The sequence below is a fragment of the Balaenoptera ricei genome, chromosome 12 (assembly GCF_028023285.1).
Source record: "Balaenoptera ricei isolate mBalRic1 chromosome 12, mBalRic1.hap2, whole genome shotgun sequence".
Classification (NCBI taxonomy): Eukaryota; Metazoa; Chordata; class Mammalia; order Artiodactyla; family Balaenopteridae; genus Balaenoptera; species Balaenoptera ricei.
In genome coordinates, this window is record NC_082650.1 from 51,829,601 (window position 1) to 51,850,328 (window position 20,728).

Here is a 20,728-nt window from a genome sequence, read left to right on the forward strand (position 1 = left end):
TAAATAGTAATTTGTTCACTGTTTATTTTAGGAATTTAGTTCTTAGTTGTTATTATAGTCCATATTTTTGTCAAAAAAAGATAAAAATATCTATTTTTATAAGTGTTATCTTAATTTTTCAAGATAAAGTCCCAATCAATCTTCTTCCTCACCACCCTGATACAGTAGACTATGAAGATGTTGGTCTCTGATTTAGTGGCTTTTTCCTGGTACTAAGTCTCCTGAAATAATGAGCACATAAAAAATAGAGATAGGGCTTCCCTGGTGGCGCAGTGGTTGAGAATCTGCCTGCTAATGCAGGGGACACGGGTTCAAGCCCTGGTCTGGGAAGATCCCACATGCCGCGGAGCAACTAGGCCCGTGAGCCACAACTACTGAGCCTGCGCGTCTGGAGCTTGTGCTCCGCAACAAGAGAGGCCACGACAGTGAGAGGCCCGCGCACTGCGATGAAGAGTGGCCCCCGCTTGCCGCAACTAGAGAAAGCCCTCGCACAGAAACGAAGACCCAACATAGCAATCAATCAATCAATCAATCAATCAATCTTTAAAAAAAAAAAATAGAGATAAATACTCAGTAGCTGCTCCAAGAGACCACCTTTGCCTTACTACCTCAAGACACAACAGGTCTGTCCTTCCCCTTTCCTCACGAGGTCCCCTTCTATGGAAGTGGGGGGAGCTTCTCAGATATATAAGATTTTTCTCAAGTGGCAAAGTAAGTAAAACTTAAATGGAAGCCTTAATAAAATTATGTCTGAAGATATTAGGTTATTAGGACCTTGATGAGATTGATGCAATGGAAGTGTGAAGTGTCCGTATCACACAGAATAACCTTCACAACCAGAGACTGACGTTATCACCTTGTCAGAGGATTCTAATTCATCCTAATCCTTATTGGTCTTGAAGTGCTTTATTTCTGTGATAACACTTGTAGATTGGTTTCTCTCTCTGGTTTGAAAATTACAAATTTAGAAGTAATGAAGTCACTAGTTTTTAAGAAAAGTAGTCATAAAATGGCTAGCAGGTATAAAAAATACTTTCTCTTCCCCCTGAAAAACAATTCTTTTTTAGCTACCTAAAATTCAAGATAAATCAGAGAGACTAGTTGGAATGATAATTTATATATAATTGAGGTATTATGCTTAAAGATATATGTAACTGGCTTTGTTTTTCTCAAGATTTACAGTCAATTGAATACCCATTGAGTACTGAGAATTCCAGAGCTTTTAAAAGGCAGAATTCATATCTATAATTACTCTGTAATCAACACCTTTCTCATTTATATGAATATATATGTACATATTTTTTTCTCTGTTGGATATATTGTTATATAATATAGATGTCACAGTTATAAAAATTTACTTTCTTTGACCTTGGCCCAAATAGGTCAGATATTATGACAATAACAGATAAGCCATAAGAACAAGGAATGGAAATTCTTTTATGTCATACCTCCTTGGATCATGGTATTATTACTTCATCTTCCTTTCCCCTGGTACTAATCTCACCTCATTTTTTTTTTTTTTTAAAGACGGCAATGTTTGTTTGTTTGTTTGTTTATTTATTTATTTATTTATTTATTTATCTATTTTTGGCTGTGTTGGGTCTTCGCTTCTGCGCGAGGGCCCTCTCCAGTTGCGGCGAGCAGGGGCCACTCTTCATCGCGGTGCGCGGGCCTCTCACTGTCGCGGCCTCTCTTGTTGTGGAGCACAGGCTCCAGACACGCAGGCTCAGTAGTTGTGGCTCACGGGCCTAGTCGCTCCGCGGCATGTGGGATCTTCCCAGACCAGGGCTCGAACCCGTGTCCCCTGCATTGGCAGGCAGATTCTCAACCACTGCACCACCAGGGAAGCCCCCCTCACCTCATTTTTTAAAAAAATTTTCTTATGTTTGACTTTTACAAAATATCCCTAAAGCTGATTTTAGTTTTGCTTCCAGTAATAGCTGACAGTTCTCTCTGTTTCTAATTTTGTTTTAGAGCCCTTCTAAGAGTAAATTTCGTGCCAGTATCTATAAAAAGCACATGGGTATATACACATGAGTATTTCTCTTAATGAGACTTTTAAATCAGTTCTGACTCTGTGAATTGTATTTTAAAATCTGAAACAGGAAGAGAGGAAAATATGAAGTATTTTAACATGTGAAAAGGCCAATGAGTCTGAACGTGTCTGGATACTCACTCTTTCACATAGCTCTTCAAATGTGCAGTCGGCAACGGTTCCACAGGCTTTATTCAGCCGCAGCTCTCTGCCTTGCACTTTTAGAATCCTTGGTCTAGTTACTATGGGAACATGAACAAAGACTCAATCTTGTCTGGATAATTACTATAAAATTCATCTCTTACAGATAGGAAATGCATAGCTTGATGAATAATAGCACATGATTCAACACATAAATTAGACAAAATGCTGATACAATGACTGCCACTTGAGTGTGGCATCAACCCATATACAGCAATGGAACTTATTAATTGGTCAGTGGAGATTGGGCATTGTGTTCTAAATGTATTCTCTTTCAAGAGAAATTAACTTACGTACAATCATTTTGTTTCTGAGCCAGCTCATCAAACAACTTATCCATGACAGCCTCCACATCAGCTTCACTTGTGCTACAGTGAAAAGAATAATAGAATATGAAATTAATAACACTTGAAGCCAACATCAAACAGCTGCCTGAGCCTGCTTAGCTTTTTGCCCATAAAAAAAAAGAACAGGATGTTATGCTCTAAATACAAACATCAGATTTAGAATACACTTAAAAGCAGAGAATATTAACTCTCAGGTAGATGATTCTGCCTTATTTGCATACACTGAAAGACTTCTGTGCTTCTGGCTGTTTTCAGTAATGAGACGATACAGGCAGAGTAAATCCATTAATACTATGTGTACACAATGAGAAGAAAGGCTTCTGGCTCTCTCTTGCATGCAAAACAAGAGCAAATAGACAAGGCAGTCAAGCATCCAGCAAAGTATCCTTTGAAATCTCTACTGCGAGGGTACATGTGAAATTAAATACTGAATCTGCCTTTTAAAAAAATCAAGCCAAGCCACTGACTGAGAGGATCAAACATCCAGAATTAAATTACCAGCTTCAAAATACCAACTTGATCTGCACATCAATAACTTTATCAGACTTTGAGTATAAGGACGATTATAGACCACACAGTTTCTCTCAAAAGTGTCCTTGTCGGAAACTCAAGAAAACTCTCTCCTTCTGTGATGCCCACCATTGCAGCTACTATGAAGTTAGTCTCGACAAAGAATCCTTTGTATTCTAATTAGAAATCACCATATGGTTTAGGGAACCCACATATACAAATGTGATAATACTATGGCTTTTTTTCCTCTCACTTTTTTTTTTTAAAAAAAGGACTGATAAATTAACAGTCAATAAAATAAAAATAACTGGCAGAAGAAATAAACGTTGTTAAAAAAAACCTTCAAGTTAAAATATAAGTTTACTTCAACTCTATATACAAACTTATACAGGATGACCTGCCAATATGCTTAATTTTGACACACAAATCACTCTTATCTAGGAGTGGAAGCAATTAACCTCCATTCTGGACATCCGTCTTAATGAAGTCTTATTGAAAACTAAAATGATAAATTATTTTTTCTTTAGATTAAGCTTAAACTAAACCAAAATAATTTCTCCCTTGAGATAATTATCAGGTGGCAAGCATTTAACACATAAGCACCTAATTCTTCAAATGTTCTACAGTAAAAGCACACAGTCATTATGAAGGGTTTGGAACTGTCACATTTCAAGTAATAACCACTCCACCTCAAGGATCTTAAAAATATCATTTGCAATGGTTGGCTTTGCAGGGGAATGCTATTTGACTTATATAAAGGCTTGTATGATATTTGAATAGAGCTGTATTAAAGTAATAAAATGATACTACAGAAAGAGTGATTATAGAGATTAAACAATTTTAAAGGTACAAAGAAATCATACAAGCCAATGTAAATGTCAATGTCCACACCAAGCACATGTATGTTTAGATGGCTTTGCCAACATCATTCATAGGAATTCATTTGGAATCATCTCCACCTTGCAATGGAGATGTACACACATACAACTGATGGAGAAGGGAGCTACTTTTTAAGGGATATATAAAGAAGAAAGCAATGTCAGCCACCCAGGACATCTGCTGGCTTTCAGAAAGTTAACCTGTCCTTAGGTTAGGCATGTTACCCAATAAAGGGGGAGAACTGAATTCTGAAAAATAACTAAAATAGAAGACAGTCACGTTTCTCAAAGCATATTTGGTTAACAAACAATTGCTTATAAACTTCCTCAGTGGTGATTTCTTTGTTATTCTGTGCTCAAATATACTATAATATTAAAATATGGCTCACTAGACTTTAGTTAGGCCACATCTATGAAATTGCTATATGTGATTTCATTTATAGTGAAATTATATGTGAAATGATACAATTATTTTTATTATGATAGTACCTTATAAGAATTCTATTATATTATCATAAAAAGTTACTCAGGGACTTCCCTGGTGGAGCAGTGGTTAAGAATCCGCCTTCCAATGCAGGGGACACGGGTTCGAGCCCTGGTCCGTGAAGATCCCACATGCCGCAGAACAACTAAGCCTGTGTGCCACAACCACTGAGCCTGCGCTCTAGAGTCTGCGAGCCACAACTGCTGAGCCCGCGCGCCTAGAGCCTGTGCTCCCCAACAAGAGAAGCCACCGCAATGAGAAGTCCGCGCACTGCAACGAAGAGTAGCCCTGGCTCGTCACAACTAGAGAAAGCCCGCAAGCAGCAACGAAGACCCAACAAGACCCAACGCAACCAAAAATAAATAAATAAATTAATTAATCAATTAATTTTAAAAAAAGTTACTCAGAAGTTACAACATGTAAAATAAAAAATTTTATTGGTGTAAAGTGGTCTAAAAATAAACATTCATAAAAGCATTTTATGTAGCTCACAACTGAACAGACTGTTATCCATCTAAGCCAACTTGCACTTGACCTCAGGGAATAAGAAGCTCTACTGACCTGCTGGGGGACAGAAACCTTATCTGCATATTGTCTTAAAAGCAGGAGGGGCTAGTGTGTTATTTTGGTTTTATCAGATGTATCTATATTGATATAAAATAAATAATGAAGCTATGAAAGAAATCATTACCAGAAATGAATGTATTCATAATCCCTTAACAATAACTCACAAGAAAACACTAGTCTTCTCACACTCCACTCAGACTTCAGATTTCCCTACTTAAGAGGATGCATCAATCAGAGCTCATTAATATTTTTAAGAATAAAAATGAGAGTAGTAAAAAAGAGAAATTAAAAGTTACCTGTCTAGGGGCTTCCCTGATGGCGCAGTGGTTGGGAGTCCGCCTGCCAATGCTGGGGACACGGGTTTGAGTCCTGGTCTGGGAAGACCCCACGTGCCGCGGAACGGCTGGGCCGGTGAGCCACAATTACTGAGCCTGCGCGTCTGGAGCCTGTGCTCCGCAACAAGAAAGGCCGCGATAGTGAGAGGCCCGTGCACCGTGATGAAGAGTGGCCCCCGCTTGCCACAACTGGAGAAAGCCCTCGCGCAGAAACGAAGACCCAACACAGCCATAAATAAATAAATAAACAAATACTTAAATAAACAAATACTTAAAAAAAGTTACCTGTCTATACGGGCCTAAAAGATACAGAGTTTTACTTAATATTCAGGTTCATATCTGGTTTAAACATCTTTGACTATGTTTTTTAATTCTAGTACAAAGTTTGGATGATTCTGAACTTTTTCAATGTGTCACACAGGAAATTAAAAAAGCTATCATTTGCTGAGCAACTATTATGTAGCAGTTAATTTACCTAAACCATATCCACATTACCATGTAGTATGTATTATCATGTTTTTACTGAAGAGAAAACTGAAACTCAGAATTAAGTCATTTTATCTAAGATCTGAATACATAAAAATTTAAATTTTCTGTATAACGGAAAGTATTACAAATAAAATGTACACATCAAATTGGGAAACATAGTGGCAACACTTATGGCATACAACTAATATTTTCAATGTATTAAAAACTCCAACATATAAAAAATTGAATACCCCAATAGAAAAACTGTTAAAGGACCTGAACAGGCAAATTGCATTAAAAAAAACAGCTCAGTAGGCAAAAAGTATGTGTAAAGTGTTTCATTCTTACTAGTGATAAAAATGCAATGTAAAATCATGAGAGGCCATACTTTTATCCAAACTGGCAGAGATAAGGAAAAAGATAAAATAGCTGGAGCAAGCATAGGTAAGGGGAAAAAGAACCCTCTTATGTACCACGGGGAGGAATGTAAAACTGGTTACAAGAGTTCAAGGCAACCAGATAATATGTAATAAAAGCACTAAAAACATGCATATCATATCACCCAGCTATTCCACCCGTAGGAATCTCACTTATGGAAATAATAATGTTTAACGACTACAAGGATGTTCACTGTGACACTGCTAACAACAAAAAAGTGAAAAAGAACCTAAATGTTCAACAATGGGGAATCTAAAGTACATTTGGATACACCCATACAATGGATCATTATGCAGTTTTTGCATTGTGCAATTTTTCCCTCTTGTCCTGGAATTGTAATTAAGGCTCAAAGTTGATGGACAGAAGTGTTGAGTACCCTCAGATTTCTAAAGAGAACCACCAATAAGCCACCAATAACTGGATCCAGACTCCTGCCCCTGTGGTTAAATAATGAGAAGAACCAGCCCTATTCCAAATGCCACCCTCCTCCACCATCCCCCCTATTCCTCACACCATAGTGTCTTTCTAAGGAGGGGAAAGAGGATCAGGAATCACTGGCTTTTGTGTCTAGTATTTGTGATAAGAACCTTTTCCCTCCCTTCCCCTTAGGAAAGAAGAGGGTGATTTACCCTCCCCAAAAAACAAGTGATGAGGGAAAGTGATTCTTAGAGAATCACTTGGAAAGATTAGGGAAGCCTGGAAGAAGAAAAGACTGGCATTGCTTTCCTTAGTTGGATGAGCAGGACCTTAGTAGATTGAGAAATCAGAAGGTGGGAGGTGGGGTACTGAGCTAAGATGAAGCAATCCAGTTCTCACCAAAATCTCCCCAAAGGTTTGGCACTACTAGATATACTCAAAAATGTAGGTGAGGGGTCAGGCTGGAAACACAGGAATTGTTTGAAAATAAGACAAAGGCAGTTCCTTAGATTCTCTCCTTTCACCTGGACAGTCAGACTCCTATAATTCCTCCACTCCAGCTGAAACTGGTGAGTTTACTGTCTGGGACACTTTTAACACTGAGAAAGGGTGAGAGACACTGTACTACAATTCTACAAAGTAAACAGTGAAACCAACAGTCCTTACCTCTTCAGCATCCAGAACCCTACCAGTCCAGGAAGCTTCCATCCCAAGAAGTAGACAGAAAAATTGGAGGAAACTCAATAGCCAAAAAAAAAAAAAAAAAAGACCTGCAGATACTGACATTTGGGGGTTTTTCATTGGAAAACCTGACCTGCCACCTTATTACCCTCTAGTGAAGCCCACCAATCAATAAAACCCTACCTATGCACACAGAACTTCTAATCGGCTTTTCAGTGCTTGTGAATGGACAACAAGTACTTCTAGGCATTTAAGGAAATCCTCTAGGATATAAGATAGAGATCACAATAAAGAAGTAGAGAAAAGGATCTTGGAGGAAGGAAAGAAAAAAATACAGAGACCAAAAGGGGAAAAATACACTCTAATATGCCTAGTATTATATAGGCATATTGCACTGCATAAATGCTATAAACAAAAAGGACAACTTGGGGGCTTCCCTCGTGGCACAGTGGTTGAGAGTCTGCCTGCCAATGCAGGGTACACGGGTTCAAGCCCTGGTCTGGGAAGATCCCACATGCCGCGGAGCAACTAGGCCCGTGAGCCACAATTACTGAGCCTGCGCGTCTGGAGCCTGTGCTCCACAACAGGAGAGGCCGCGATGGTGGGAGGCCCATGCACCGCGATGAAGAGTGGCCCCCACTTGCCGCAACTAGAGAAAGCCCTCGCACAGAAACGGAGACCCAACACAGCCATAAATAAAAAAATAAATAAATAAGACTTAAAAAAAAGGACAACTTGGGTATAAGAAAGAACTCTGAATATGACTACTAAATAAAAAATTTAGGGAAAAAGGTTGAAGTAATCTTTCAGAAAATAGAGCAGAAAGACAAAAAGATGGAAAATAAAAAAGAAAATAAAAGAATTAGAAGATAAATCCAGAAGGTTCAATATCTAACCAGGAGGCGTTCTAAAGACTATTGGCGGGCAGGGCGGGGGGTGGGGGAAATTATCAAAGAAAAAAAGAAAATTAAATTTCTTAGAACTGAAGGACATGATTTTCTAAATTGAAAGAGTCCCAGCACAAAGAATGGGGGAAAAGCTCCATTCTAAGGCACATTATTATGAAGTTTCAGGAAACTAGAAATAAAGAAAGACTATTCTAACAACTTCAGAAGGGAAAAACAGGTCAAATACAAAAGATCAAGAAACATTCACATCGAACTTTGCAACAGCAAAAATGGAAACGTGAAGATAATGGCATAGTGCTTAAAAGTTTTGAAGGGAACATTATTGTCAAACTATCCATGACCAGTCAAACTATTAATCAAGTAAAATAAGGACATTTTTGGACAGATGAGCCCTCAAAAAATATATTTCCCATGCAGTCTTCTCAAGAAGATAGTAGAAGTTGTGCTCTATCAGAACAGGGAGAGGAGTTATGCTTCTAGTAGGGCCAACTAAGCTCTGCCCTAGCTGACTCTCCTGCTGATGGCAGCTGTAAACTCTGCACAAAGTACAAAAACAGGTAACCTGAAGGCACTGGAAAGTGAACAGAAGCAGGCAGATTCTAGAAGAAGCTGACACTTGGGAGAAGGGAAAAATGGCGTGTTACTCATTTTTACAGCTTTTTCAGACGAAAGACAATAAAATCAGTACTGCTCAGGGCAACTAAAATTCCAACAGAAAACCTACAGTCCTTATGGCATGAAGAACCAGAGGAGAGTCGCAGGTAATCACACAGCTGGAAAATCGGAGAATTCCAGAAAAAGTGTTTCCAAATTCCCGAAAGATATTAATCTGGAAAATCCCTGAAATCCTAAGTAATTCTGTATTTATCACAATACTTTATGTGTTCTCAAATAATGTGCCCATAATAATAATAAACAGTGAACCATTTTTCTATTATAGGATTATACTAAAAGTTTCAGCAGTTTTCTGTTCAAAAAACTCCATAATAATAATAAATTCATGGCTTATCACTAGTATAAGTCAATATACTATGACAAGATTATGTATTTCAATAACATGTTAAAATGATCTCTACCTGATAAAGACTTATGATAGTAGAAAACATTAGAAGGAAACATTAACACAAAATAAATGCTAAATAAAATTATTTTAAAATTTAAATACATCAGAAGTTTAATATGTGAAAGTCACCATTTTTAAGGTTTTAATTTTTATTATTTCTTAAAGGTTTTTAAAACACGAAGTATTAATTACCGAATCTGATAGTCCTGACCTTTGCTGGTTAACAAATATTCCAGACATAGGAAAGTGTCTTTCATTTTGCACCGACATTGATCAAATCAATGACAGTGTGTCCTAAATGATTTTCAAATTGGATATCAGGGTACATATTGCTTCATATAAACTCATTTCCTTTATTAGCAAGTGTCTGGCTTTGTTTACTCAATATTATGAGATTCATCCATGCATGTAGAAGTAGTTTGTTTATTTTTGTTTCTGTACAGTAATATTCTATTGCATGAAAATACCACAGTTTATTATCATTCTACTGTTGATGAGTGTATTAGTCTGCTAGGGCTGCCACAAATGAATATCACAGACTGGTGGCTTAAACAACAAAAATTTATTTTATCACAGTTCTGGAGGCTGGAGGTCTTAATATCAAGGTGTCAGCAGGTTTGATTTCTTTTGCGGTTTATCTCCTTGGCTTGCAGGTAGCCATCTTATTGCTGTGTCCTCACATGGTCTTTCCTCTGTTGTCTCTTCCTCTTCTTATAAGGACACCAATCCTATGAGATTAGGGTTCCACCCATATGACCCCATTTAATTAATTACCTCCTTAAAGGCCCTATCCCCAAAAACAGTCCCACTGGGGGTTAGGGCTTCACCTATGAATTTTGGGGAAACACAATTCAGTCCCTAACAATAAACATTTGTGTAGTTTATAGTTTGGGGCCACTGTGAATAGTTCTACTGTGAACATTCTAATACATGCCTTTTGGTAAACTCACGTATACATGTTTGCTGGGTATACAACTAGGAGTAGAATTGCTATTCATAGGGTATATCTACATTCAGCTTAGTAGATACTGCCAAGCAGTTTTCCAAAGGAGTTGTAGCAATTTACTCTCTCACTTGCAGTGTACAAGAAGTTCTACTTGTTCCACATCCTTGCCAATACTTGGTATTTTCCATCCCTTCCATTTTAGTGATTATGGTGAAGGTATGATAAATAATTTTAATCTAAGTTGCTGCAAATCATTTTTGGAAATGGAATAAAAATACAAATATAATCAATGCAAGTTAATCCAGAAGGATTTTCTTGGTAAAATGTCACTATGATAGACAAGAAAATTTGTAAATCTATTCTTAAAAACACCTAAGATCTCTGGACTTTTTTAAGTAGGAAATTTCAAGAATGCAACTTTATTGTAAAAATTTCAGCCAGAGAAAATGCCTTTAACTTCAAAATGGGGCTGGTGGTGGTGGTGGTGATTCACTTATAATGGAGAAAAAAAACTAGAGTAACAGCAGTGAGTCTGCAACTCCAGGGCCCTCTTGTCAGTTTTCCAGTGAAACTATTTAAAAAGACAGCAGCATTACCTTACACTAAAAATCTATACTCAGAAATACAACCATGTCTGTGAACCTTACACTAAAAATCTATACTCAGAAATACAACCATGTCTGTGAACCTTACACTAAAAATCTATACTCAGAAATACAACCATGTCTGTGAAACTCTAAAAAAGGACGAGGGTCAGCTAGTTTCAAAAAAAAAAATCAAGTGTTTGGAACATACAACCCAAGGTTGGCAACAGGTATATTCAGAAAACGAATGTACAAAAACCACACAAGGATATAGATTATACAAAAATACAGTGATTAAAATTATAACATTATAATTATAAACATACTTGAAAAATATTTCAGCCTTACCAATAAAACTGAGGAGGGATAAAGCCTGGTAGTCAAAAGAAGTTGCATGGAAAAGCTACAGCCTAAAGAGGGCACTAAATTAAACATGATTTTTTAATGTAAAAGGGGAGATAAATTCAGAGTTTTCTTCTGGGGCTACAAGAATATCATGTCACATGGATGGAAGAACATGTTCTGCTCAGCTTTGTGTAGTTCAATTTTTTTAAAAAAAAAATTTTAATGAGATTCTTGTCTGCTTACATTCTTTTTTTTTTTTAATGTATGTATGTATGTATGTATGGCTGTGTTGGGTCTTTGTTTCTGTGCGAGGGCTTTCTCTAGTTGTGGCAAGCGGGGGCCACTCTTCATCGCGGTGCGCGGGCCTCTCACTATCGCGGCCTCTCGTTGCGGAGCACAGGCTCCAGACGCGCAGGCTCAGTAATTGTGGCTCACGGGCCGAGTTGCTCCGCGGCATGTGGGATCTTCCCAGGCCAGGGCTCAAACCCGCGTCCCCTGCATTGGCAGGCAGATTCTCAACCACTGCGTCACCAGGGAAGCCCCTGTGTAGTTCAATTTTAACCACAGAGGCATATCTTAAGGAAGACTGCCTTGAGTAGCATCAAAATGATCAGGAGAAAATATAGGAATTAAGCTTAGATGCTTTGAATTGTATCCCCCTTTCTCTCATGAGGGGAGACAGAAACATAAGCTCTTACAAGTGAGTAGGGATAAAGAATTTAAGGGACTTTAATTCTGGGTAACTGCCCCATCAGTGGGATGCTACGTAGAGCAGATAAGATGCAAAATAAAAAACAAATATAGTATATTAACGCATATATGTGGAATCTGAAAAAATTGGTATAGACGATCTTATTTACAAAGCAGAAAAAGAGACGAGACATAGAGAACAAACGTATGGATACCAAGGGGACCAGGGTGGGGTGGGGGGAGAGATGAATTGCGAGATTGGGATTGACATATAAACACTATTGATACTGTGTATAAAATAGATAACTAAAGAGAATATACTGCATAGTACAGGGAACTCTACTCAATGCTCTGTGGTGACCTAAGTGAGAAGGAAATCCAAAAAAGAGGGGACATATGTATACGTATAGCTGATTCACTTTGCAGTACAGTAGAGACTAACACAACATTGTAAAGCAACTATACTCCAATAAAAATTTTAAAAAAAAGAAAAAAGAAAAAATCTGCTCATAGATAATCAAAAGGCGACCATGGTAAGAGAATTAAAAGTCATTCTGAAGAAGAAGCAGAATCACTCTTTTCAAATGCTTTTTGTTGGGGGGCAGAGTGTGAGGGGCCCAAGCAGAGCACAGACTCTTTTTCCTTTGTTCTAAATGCTCTGGGTAAAATCCACCCATTTCATTGCTTCTGTCACCTTTTGTTAAGCTCAGAAACTGCACTGGAGGGGCAAGTTTCCATTTTCTGTTGAGTAGAACTACTCTGTCTTTAAGTCAGAAAAGCCCTGGAATCGACCACTGTTTCGTTGCCAGGAAATTTGGCATCAACAACTATAGGAATCCTGGAGTACAGTACCCTGGATTAAAAGCCTGACTGCTTCGGAAGTATGAGAATCATGATTTATTATTCCATAATAAATTAGTAAACGGAGAGGAAAGTAATCAGTCATTTCAATTTTGAGAAAATTTCTATAGCTGAAATAAGGCATTCAACATAAGACTTACACTCAAGAAATAGAATATGTCAAAAAAGACCTTATTGTTGCTGAATCATTTGAAATTCTCTACAAAAATTCCAAAACAAGAGGAGGTTTCTAGAAGAGGGTCACACATGAATTTAAATGGAAATTAATTTCTTCAAGAACCTCCTACTTCATTAGGATTGACTCAGAGGAACAGAATGCTACCCACACTTTACCCCTTTATCCCCTTTTAAAAATCAACAGCTTGTTAAGGTATCAACAAGTAGAATAGGGTTGGCTTTCCTTGGTCCCTCTCTCTCCATGTTCTCTATTCCAGAGAGCCAAAGTTGATTCAACGAGAGAGAAATTTCCCCTTCCTCTTAGAGTTCTTGTGCCAAACTTCCCTGGCAGTGAGCCTTCTCACTCTACTGATTCCTTGTGCATTCATGCTGTACAGCTCTTTGTGCTCATACCAAACATAATCTGGGGCTGGAGGCAGGTCTAAGATTAAGTTGGTTTATACTCGCCTTAATATAAAACGGACTTGGTTGCATTTCAAATACTTTAGGTTTGTTTTACATAACAGAACCAGTTGTTAGGATGGATTTTGTCCTAGTATTTATCTTCTTCTCAATCACTCAAAGGCTTAATTGACTGTTCAGAGATCCATTTCAGTCTCTAAATTTCCCACCCTTCTCAATCACCTGGAGAGTAACTTAACTGGTTCCATTAATCTTGACCTATGCATAATGCAGCAAGCGGGATCTAGCACCTTTAGCTCTCAAATTCCAGACCTTAATCACTTCCCCCTTTCTCAGCCCCAAACTCTACCTAAAATTTCTACTAAATCTATATATTGCATTCCCCCCAAATAAATCAGTGGTGTAACATGTAAAATTGCAACTTGGTAGATCTAAAAATAATTATTTTTCATAAAATTTCAGAAAGGCTATAATGATTAAATATTTTAAACAACAACAATAAAAATGAAGAAGAAGCTGGAGAGTAAGAATCTCTAAATCCTCTTTAGGTGAAGAAGATAGTCACATCCACCTCAGAAAGAGAGGCCAGGGAGTTTTAATAGGTATAAAAAAGGTACACAGCAAAACTAACTAAAGATATAGGACTTCTGCCGGATCAGCTTTACTTATGTTGAAGATTTTTAGTTATAAATGTGATATATTTGAAGACGAAATAACAAGACAAGAATTCTAAGGAAATTTAGCAACTTTCTTCTGTACTTTTATATGTATAAGTATATATATTATCTACTCATGTACATGTTGTATATATAGCTTATTTATACTTTACTAGATGAGTACAGTCATGTAATTGAATACTTTGTCAATGTGTTTAGCTGGAAATGGTGAGCCAGCTCTATTCTGGTTGTGTCTGGCCTGCTGGAAAACAAACACTGTAACATGCTATTGTCAAATTACAGTTCAATAAAGGAATATAAGATAAAAGGTGTGCTGAGCTGACTGATGGAAACTGATACCCAAATATATACAAGATGGACTTCTTTCGCTGCTTTCCCACTTTTTAGGTGGTGTTTCAAATAGTTTCAAATCCTTGAAATTAATTTTTAATTCAGCAGTCCTTGTGTTAATATAAGATTAATTAATATTTAAATGTACAACTAAATTATGTCAAATAGGACAATTTTGTGATTTTTAAGAGACATAATAAATGGCCTACCTGATGCCCTATAATGCCCTATAATACATAAAGCAGAAAACTCTTACTGTTGTATTTTACTAATATACAGTTATAAGATTGCAATGTCACAGAGCCTTACTCATTGATAAAATATCAACAGGAGTTCTTATGACAAAGATACTACTGTGTATCTACTTTTGAGAATCAACTATATTTTCCCACCATAGAGACCTTTTCCCTACAGGTGGTCTTATGGTAAAGATTCATTACCATTACTGATATTTTAATTATCAAAACATATAGCAACATGCAATGCTTCATTTTGAATTTGAGACAACATTTCAGTTTGAATGAAACTTTATACTTCTCATAGAGATAAAAGTTCTTCACTAAAAAATGACAAAAAATATAATGGAAAACAATCATTAAAAGGATGAAAATATTACACTAAAAATATTCACTTAATGTAAAAGAAATCAGTAAAGGAAGAACAGAGAAACAAGAAAGTCATGAAACATAAAGAAAATGAAAAATAAAAGAGCAGATGTAAACCCAATTATATCAATAATAACATAATTTGTGAATGAATTAAACAATTTAATCAAAGGCAGAGATTGGTAGACTGGATAAAAGAGCTAGTTCCAACTATATGCTATCTACAGGAGATATGCTTTAGGTTCAAAGATACAAATAGGTTGAAAGTAAAAGGACGAAAAAAAGATACCTTGTGAAAAAAGCAACCACTACTAATATCAGACAAAACAGACTTTAAAACAACAACAAAAATGTTATTAGAGACTAAAAGGAATATTTTATAATGATAAAAGTATCAATCCATCAGGATGATATAACAATTACAAATATATATGTGCCTAGAAACAGAGCCCTCAAAATTCATGAAGCAAAAACTGACATAACTTAAGGGAGAAACAGACAATTCAACAGTAATAGTTGGAGATTTCAATATCCAACTTTCAACAATGGATAGAACAACTAGGGAGAAGATCAACAGGAAATAATTAGACTTGAACTACACTATACACAAATTAGACTAACAGACATCTAAATAAGCACTCCACTCAATAACAACAGAATATACATTTTCTCAAATGCACATGGAACCTTCTCAAAGAAAGATCATATCCTAGGGCATAAAACAGGCCTAAATAAATTAAAAAGAATTGAAATTATACAAAGAATGTTCTCCAATCACAGTAGAGTGAAATTAGAAATTGGTAACAGAGAGTTATTTGGGAAATTCACAAATATGTGGAAATTAAACAGCACGCTCCTAAATAACCAATGGGTCAAAAAAAGAAATCTAAAGGAAAATTAGAAAATACTTTGAGGGCTTCCCTGGTGGCGCAGTGGTTGAGAGTCTGCCTGCCAATGCAGGAGACACGGGTTCGAGCCCTGGTCTGGGAAGATCCCACATGCCGCGGAGTAACTGGGCCCGTGAGCTACAGCTACTGAGCCTGCGCGTCTGGAGCCTCTGCTCCGCAACAAGAGAGGCCGCGATAGAGAGAGGCCCGCGCACCGCGATGAAGAGTGGCCCCCACTTGCCGCAACTGGAGAGAGCCCTCGCACAGAAACGAAGACCCAACACAGCCATAAATAAATAAATAAATAAATAAAAAAGCAGCTAAACCCCATTATAAAAATCAATTACTTAAAAAAAAAAAAAAAAAAAAAAAAAGAAAATACTTTGAGACAATGAAAATGAAGACGTAACATACCAAAACTCATGAGATGCAGCAAAAGTAGTGCTTATATAGGGAAATTTATAGTTATAAATGCCTACATTAAAAGAGAAGAAAAATCTCAAACCAACAACCTAACTTCTATCATAAGACCGTGGACAAAGATAAAATTAACCTAAAACAAGTGGAAGGAAGGAAATAATAAGGATTAGAATGGAAATTCATGAAATAAAGAATAGAAAAATAATACAGCAAATCAATAAAACCAAAAGTTAGTTCTCTGAAAAATTAAATAAAATGGACAAACATTTAGCTAAATGGACTAAGAAAAAGAGAGAAAACTAAAATTACTAAAATCAGGGATGAAAGAAAGGACATTACTACCAACCTTATAGAAATAAAAAGAATTATAAGGGAATACTATTAACAACTGGGTACCAACAGATAACTTGGATAAAATGGGCAAATTCCTAGAAGGACCCAAACCACTGAAGCCAACTCAAGAAAAAAGATATAATCTGAACAGAAGAGGAGGGATCTCTTCAAAACTCATTCTATGAGGCCAGTATTACCTTGATAGCAAAATCAGACAAAGACACCACCAAAAAGAAAACTACTGACCAATATCTCTCATGAGTATAAACACAAAAATCCTCAACAAAATGCTAGTAAACTAAGTCCAGCAATATATAAAAAGTATTATACACCACAACCAAGAGAGATTTATCCCAGAAATGCAAGACTGATTTAAAATCCAAAAATCAATTAATAAAATACACCATATCAATAGGATAATGGACAAAAACCACATGATCATCTCAATAGAAACAGAAAATGCATTTGACAAAATCCAACACCCCTTCATGATAAAAACACTCAAAAACTAGGAATAGAAGGGAATGTCCTTAATTTAATAAAGGGCGTCTAAGAAAAACCCAGAGCTAACATCATAATTAATGGTGAAAGACTGAAGTCTTTCCCCCAAGCTCAGGAATAAGTCAAGGGTGTCCACTCTCTATGATAGAATATACCACTTCTATTCAACATTTCACTGAAGGTTCTAGACAGGAAATTTAGGCAAGAAAAATAGATAAAGGGCATTCAGATTGAAAAGGGAGAAGTAAACTATCTCTATTTCCAGATGATATGATCTTATATTTAGAAAATCCTAAGAAATCTACTAGAAACTATTAGAACTAATAAACAAGTTTAGCAAGGTTTCAGGTTATGAGATCAATACACAAAAATCAATTACAATCACCATTGTAAAGCAATTATACTTCAATAAAGATATTTTAAAAAATCAATTACATTGCTATACAGTAGCAATGAACAAACCAAAAAGGAAATTAGGAAAACAATTCCATTTACACTAGTTTAAAACAGAATAAAATGTTTATGAATAAATTTAACAAAAGAATTGCAAATTTTATACACTGAAAACTATAAAACATTGTTGAAAGGAATTAAAGAAGACCAAAATAAATGGAAAGACAGCTGTTATGAGTTGAATTGTGTCCTCCAGAAAGATGTTAAAGTACTAGCTCCCAATACCTGTGAATGTGACCTTATTTTGAAATAGGGTCTTTGCAAATGTAATTAAGCTTAGATGAGGTCATACTGGATTAGAGTTGTCCCTAACATGATAACTGGTGTCCTTATATGAAGAGCAAATTTGGAAACACACACACACACACACACACACACACACACACACGGAAAATAGCATATGAAGTTAAAGGCAGAGACTAGAGCAATGCACCTACAAGCCAAAGAACTCCACCAGAAGCATGGAGCACATTGTCCATACTGCCCAGAAAGAACCAAACTGCCAACACTTTGATTTCAGACTTCTAGCCTCCAGAATGAGAGGATAAATTTCTGCTTTCTAAGATATCAGTTAGCAGTACTTTGTATGGCAGCCCTAGAAAATGAAAAGAACATTACATGTTCATGGATCTGAAGACTTCATACTGTAGTCCCCAATGTGATTTACAAATTCAACACAATCCCTATCAAAACTCCAGCTGGCTTCTTTGTAGAACTTGACAAGCTGATCCTAAAATTCATACGGAAATTCAAAGGACTCAGAATAGCCAAAACAATCTTGAACACCCAACAAAACAAAACAAAGTTGGAGGACTCACACTTCCTAATTTCAAAACTTAGAACAAAGTTATGGAAATCAAGACAGTGTGGTATTGACATAAAGTTAGACAAATAGATCAATGGAATATAATAATTGAGAGACCAGAAATAACTCTTTACATTTACAGTCAGTTGATTTTCAAAAAGGGAGTCAATACAATTCAGTAGGGCAAGAATAGTCTTTTCAACAAATAGTGCTGAGGCAGCTAGATATCCACATGCAAAAGAAAGAAGATAGACCACTACCTCACACCACATATAAAAATAACTTGAAATTAACCAAATACCTAAATATAAGAGCTAAAACTATAAAACTCTTAGAAGAAAACATAGGCATAAATCATTGTGACCTTGGATTAGGCAATAGTTTCTCAAATGTGACACCAAAAGCATAAGCAACAAAAGAAAAAATAAATTGGACCTCATTAAAATTTAAAAATTTTGTGCTTCAAAGGACACCAAACAAAATTTAAAAAAAAAGAATGTGAGAATATTTTTGCAAATCATATATCTGACATGGAACTTGTATCTAGAATACATAAAGAACACTTAAAATTCAACAATAAAAAGACAAATGACCCAATTTAAAAATAGGCAAAGTATGTAAAAGAATGAAATTAGAACATTTTCTTATGTCATACATAAAAATAAACTCAAAATGGATTAAAGACCTAAATGTAAGACCAGAAACCATAAAACTCCTAGAAGAAAACATAGGCCGAACACACTTTGACGTAAATCTTGGCAATATTTTTTTGGATCTGTCCTCTAAAGCAAAGGAAATAAAAGTAAAAATAAACAAATGGGACCTAATTAGATTTAAAAGCTTTTCCACAGCAAAGGAAACTATCGACAAAATGAAAAGAAATCAATAAAATATAAAACATAAAGCAACAGAGAGAATAAAACAAAGCTGTTTCTTTGAGAAGATGAATAGAACTAATAAAACTCTCGCTAGCATAATCAGAAAAAAAAATAGAGAAGATTTGTACCTTTTTTAAAAAAACTTTTTATTGTGGAAAATTTCACACATGTATACATGTAAAGACAATAGTATAATAAACCTGATGTAACAATCGCCCACTCAATACATGGCCAATCTTGTTTCAACTATACCTCCCCTTAATTCTCCCATCCTGGATTATTTTAAAGCACATCCCATACATTGTATTATTTTATCTGTAAATATTTTAGTTTTTGACTATGCTTATGACTAAGTAGATAAACCTATATGTTCTGTGTCATGATGCTAAGAATAAAATTTAATCTGTAAATGTCAAAAATGTCCCCAATGGTCTTCTTCCCTTCCCCAGACTTAAGAATTAACCAGATCAACAGCCTGAACCTCATGAAACTAGACAGTTTCTCTAATTGCCAGAGGCAGAAATCCTGTACCCCTCCCTCTGAGGAACAGACTTCAGGAAGGCCTAGTCTGGTCTTGTTGAAGAATGGGAAACTGACCTTTGATTCACACTGATTGACAGTGAACATTCAGGCATGTCCTGGGGTTTGTACCTGGTAATTGTACCTGGTGAGCAGGCAGGCACATAGCCAGAGTGTCTTTAAACCACTCACCCAAGAATGATAAACATGACCTGTTGGGATCCTTGTCCTGATCAGGTGCTATATGTCAGCTTCACAGGCCAGAAAAACTTAAACTTCCAATGAGAATATGCTATGTTGTCTTCTGTTTTACTCAACTGTCTCCATATGGATACGTTTCTGTATCTTTTGCTGCTAAATAAATTTCATATTGTTTACCTGTATGGTATCTTCTCTTCAATACCATCATGGCTCCACTGTGACACCATGCACTAGTGTCAGAAGTAGGACTGATATGAATGTAGAAGACTCTAAAAGATACATGAGAGAATTCAGGGAACTGAAGGGAAAGTATAGCAGGCCCACGTTTGGCATCAGTCCATAAAAACTTTGGTGTAGGTGACCAGAGATCAAGTGTTTCAATGGGGTTATGCACACAGCCTAACCTATGCAGGGACCCTGGGCAGCCTAGTCCATGGAACTGAAACAAATCACAGTCTAAAAGGAAGGGGGGACTTCCTTGGTGGCAGAGTGGTTAAGAATCCGCCTGCCTATGCAGGGAACATGGGTTTGAGCCCTGGTCCGGGAAGATCCCACATGCCGCGGAGCAACTAAGCCCATGTGCCACAACTACTGAGCCTGCGCTCTAGAGCCGTTGAGCCACAACTACTGAGCCCACGTGCCACAACTACTGAAGCCTGCGTGCCTAGAGCCCGTGCTCCGCAACAAGAGAAGCCACCGCAATGAGAAGCCCACGCACCCTAACGAAGAGTAGCCCCCGCTCACCGCAACTAGAGAAAGCCCACGGGCAGCAACGAAGACCC

The 20,728-nt window shown here is 36.7% G+C and overlaps 1 protein-coding gene across 6 annotated transcripts in view; it reads right to left on the reverse strand.

The window, feature by feature from the left end:
- The window catches only part of AFG1L (AFG1 like ATPase), a 239,307-nt gene that overhangs the window by 56,800 nt on the left and 161,779 nt on the right, over positions 1 to 20,728 (reverse strand). For all 6 annotated transcript variants that reach the window (XR_009506196.1, XM_059941464.1, XM_059941467.1 and 3 more), the window contains 2 exons: positions 2,534 to 2,604; positions 2,177 to 2,277 (listed from right to left, as the gene is read on the reverse strand). Coding sequence is in view for 5 of the 6 variants with exons in the window: in XM_059941464.1 (XP_059797447.1) it covers positions 2,177 to 2,277; positions 2,534 to 2,604 (172 nt within the window). In the remaining variant the exon portion in view is untranslated. The remainder of the gene's footprint in view (positions 1 to 2,176; positions 2,278 to 2,533; positions 2,605 to 20,728) is intronic.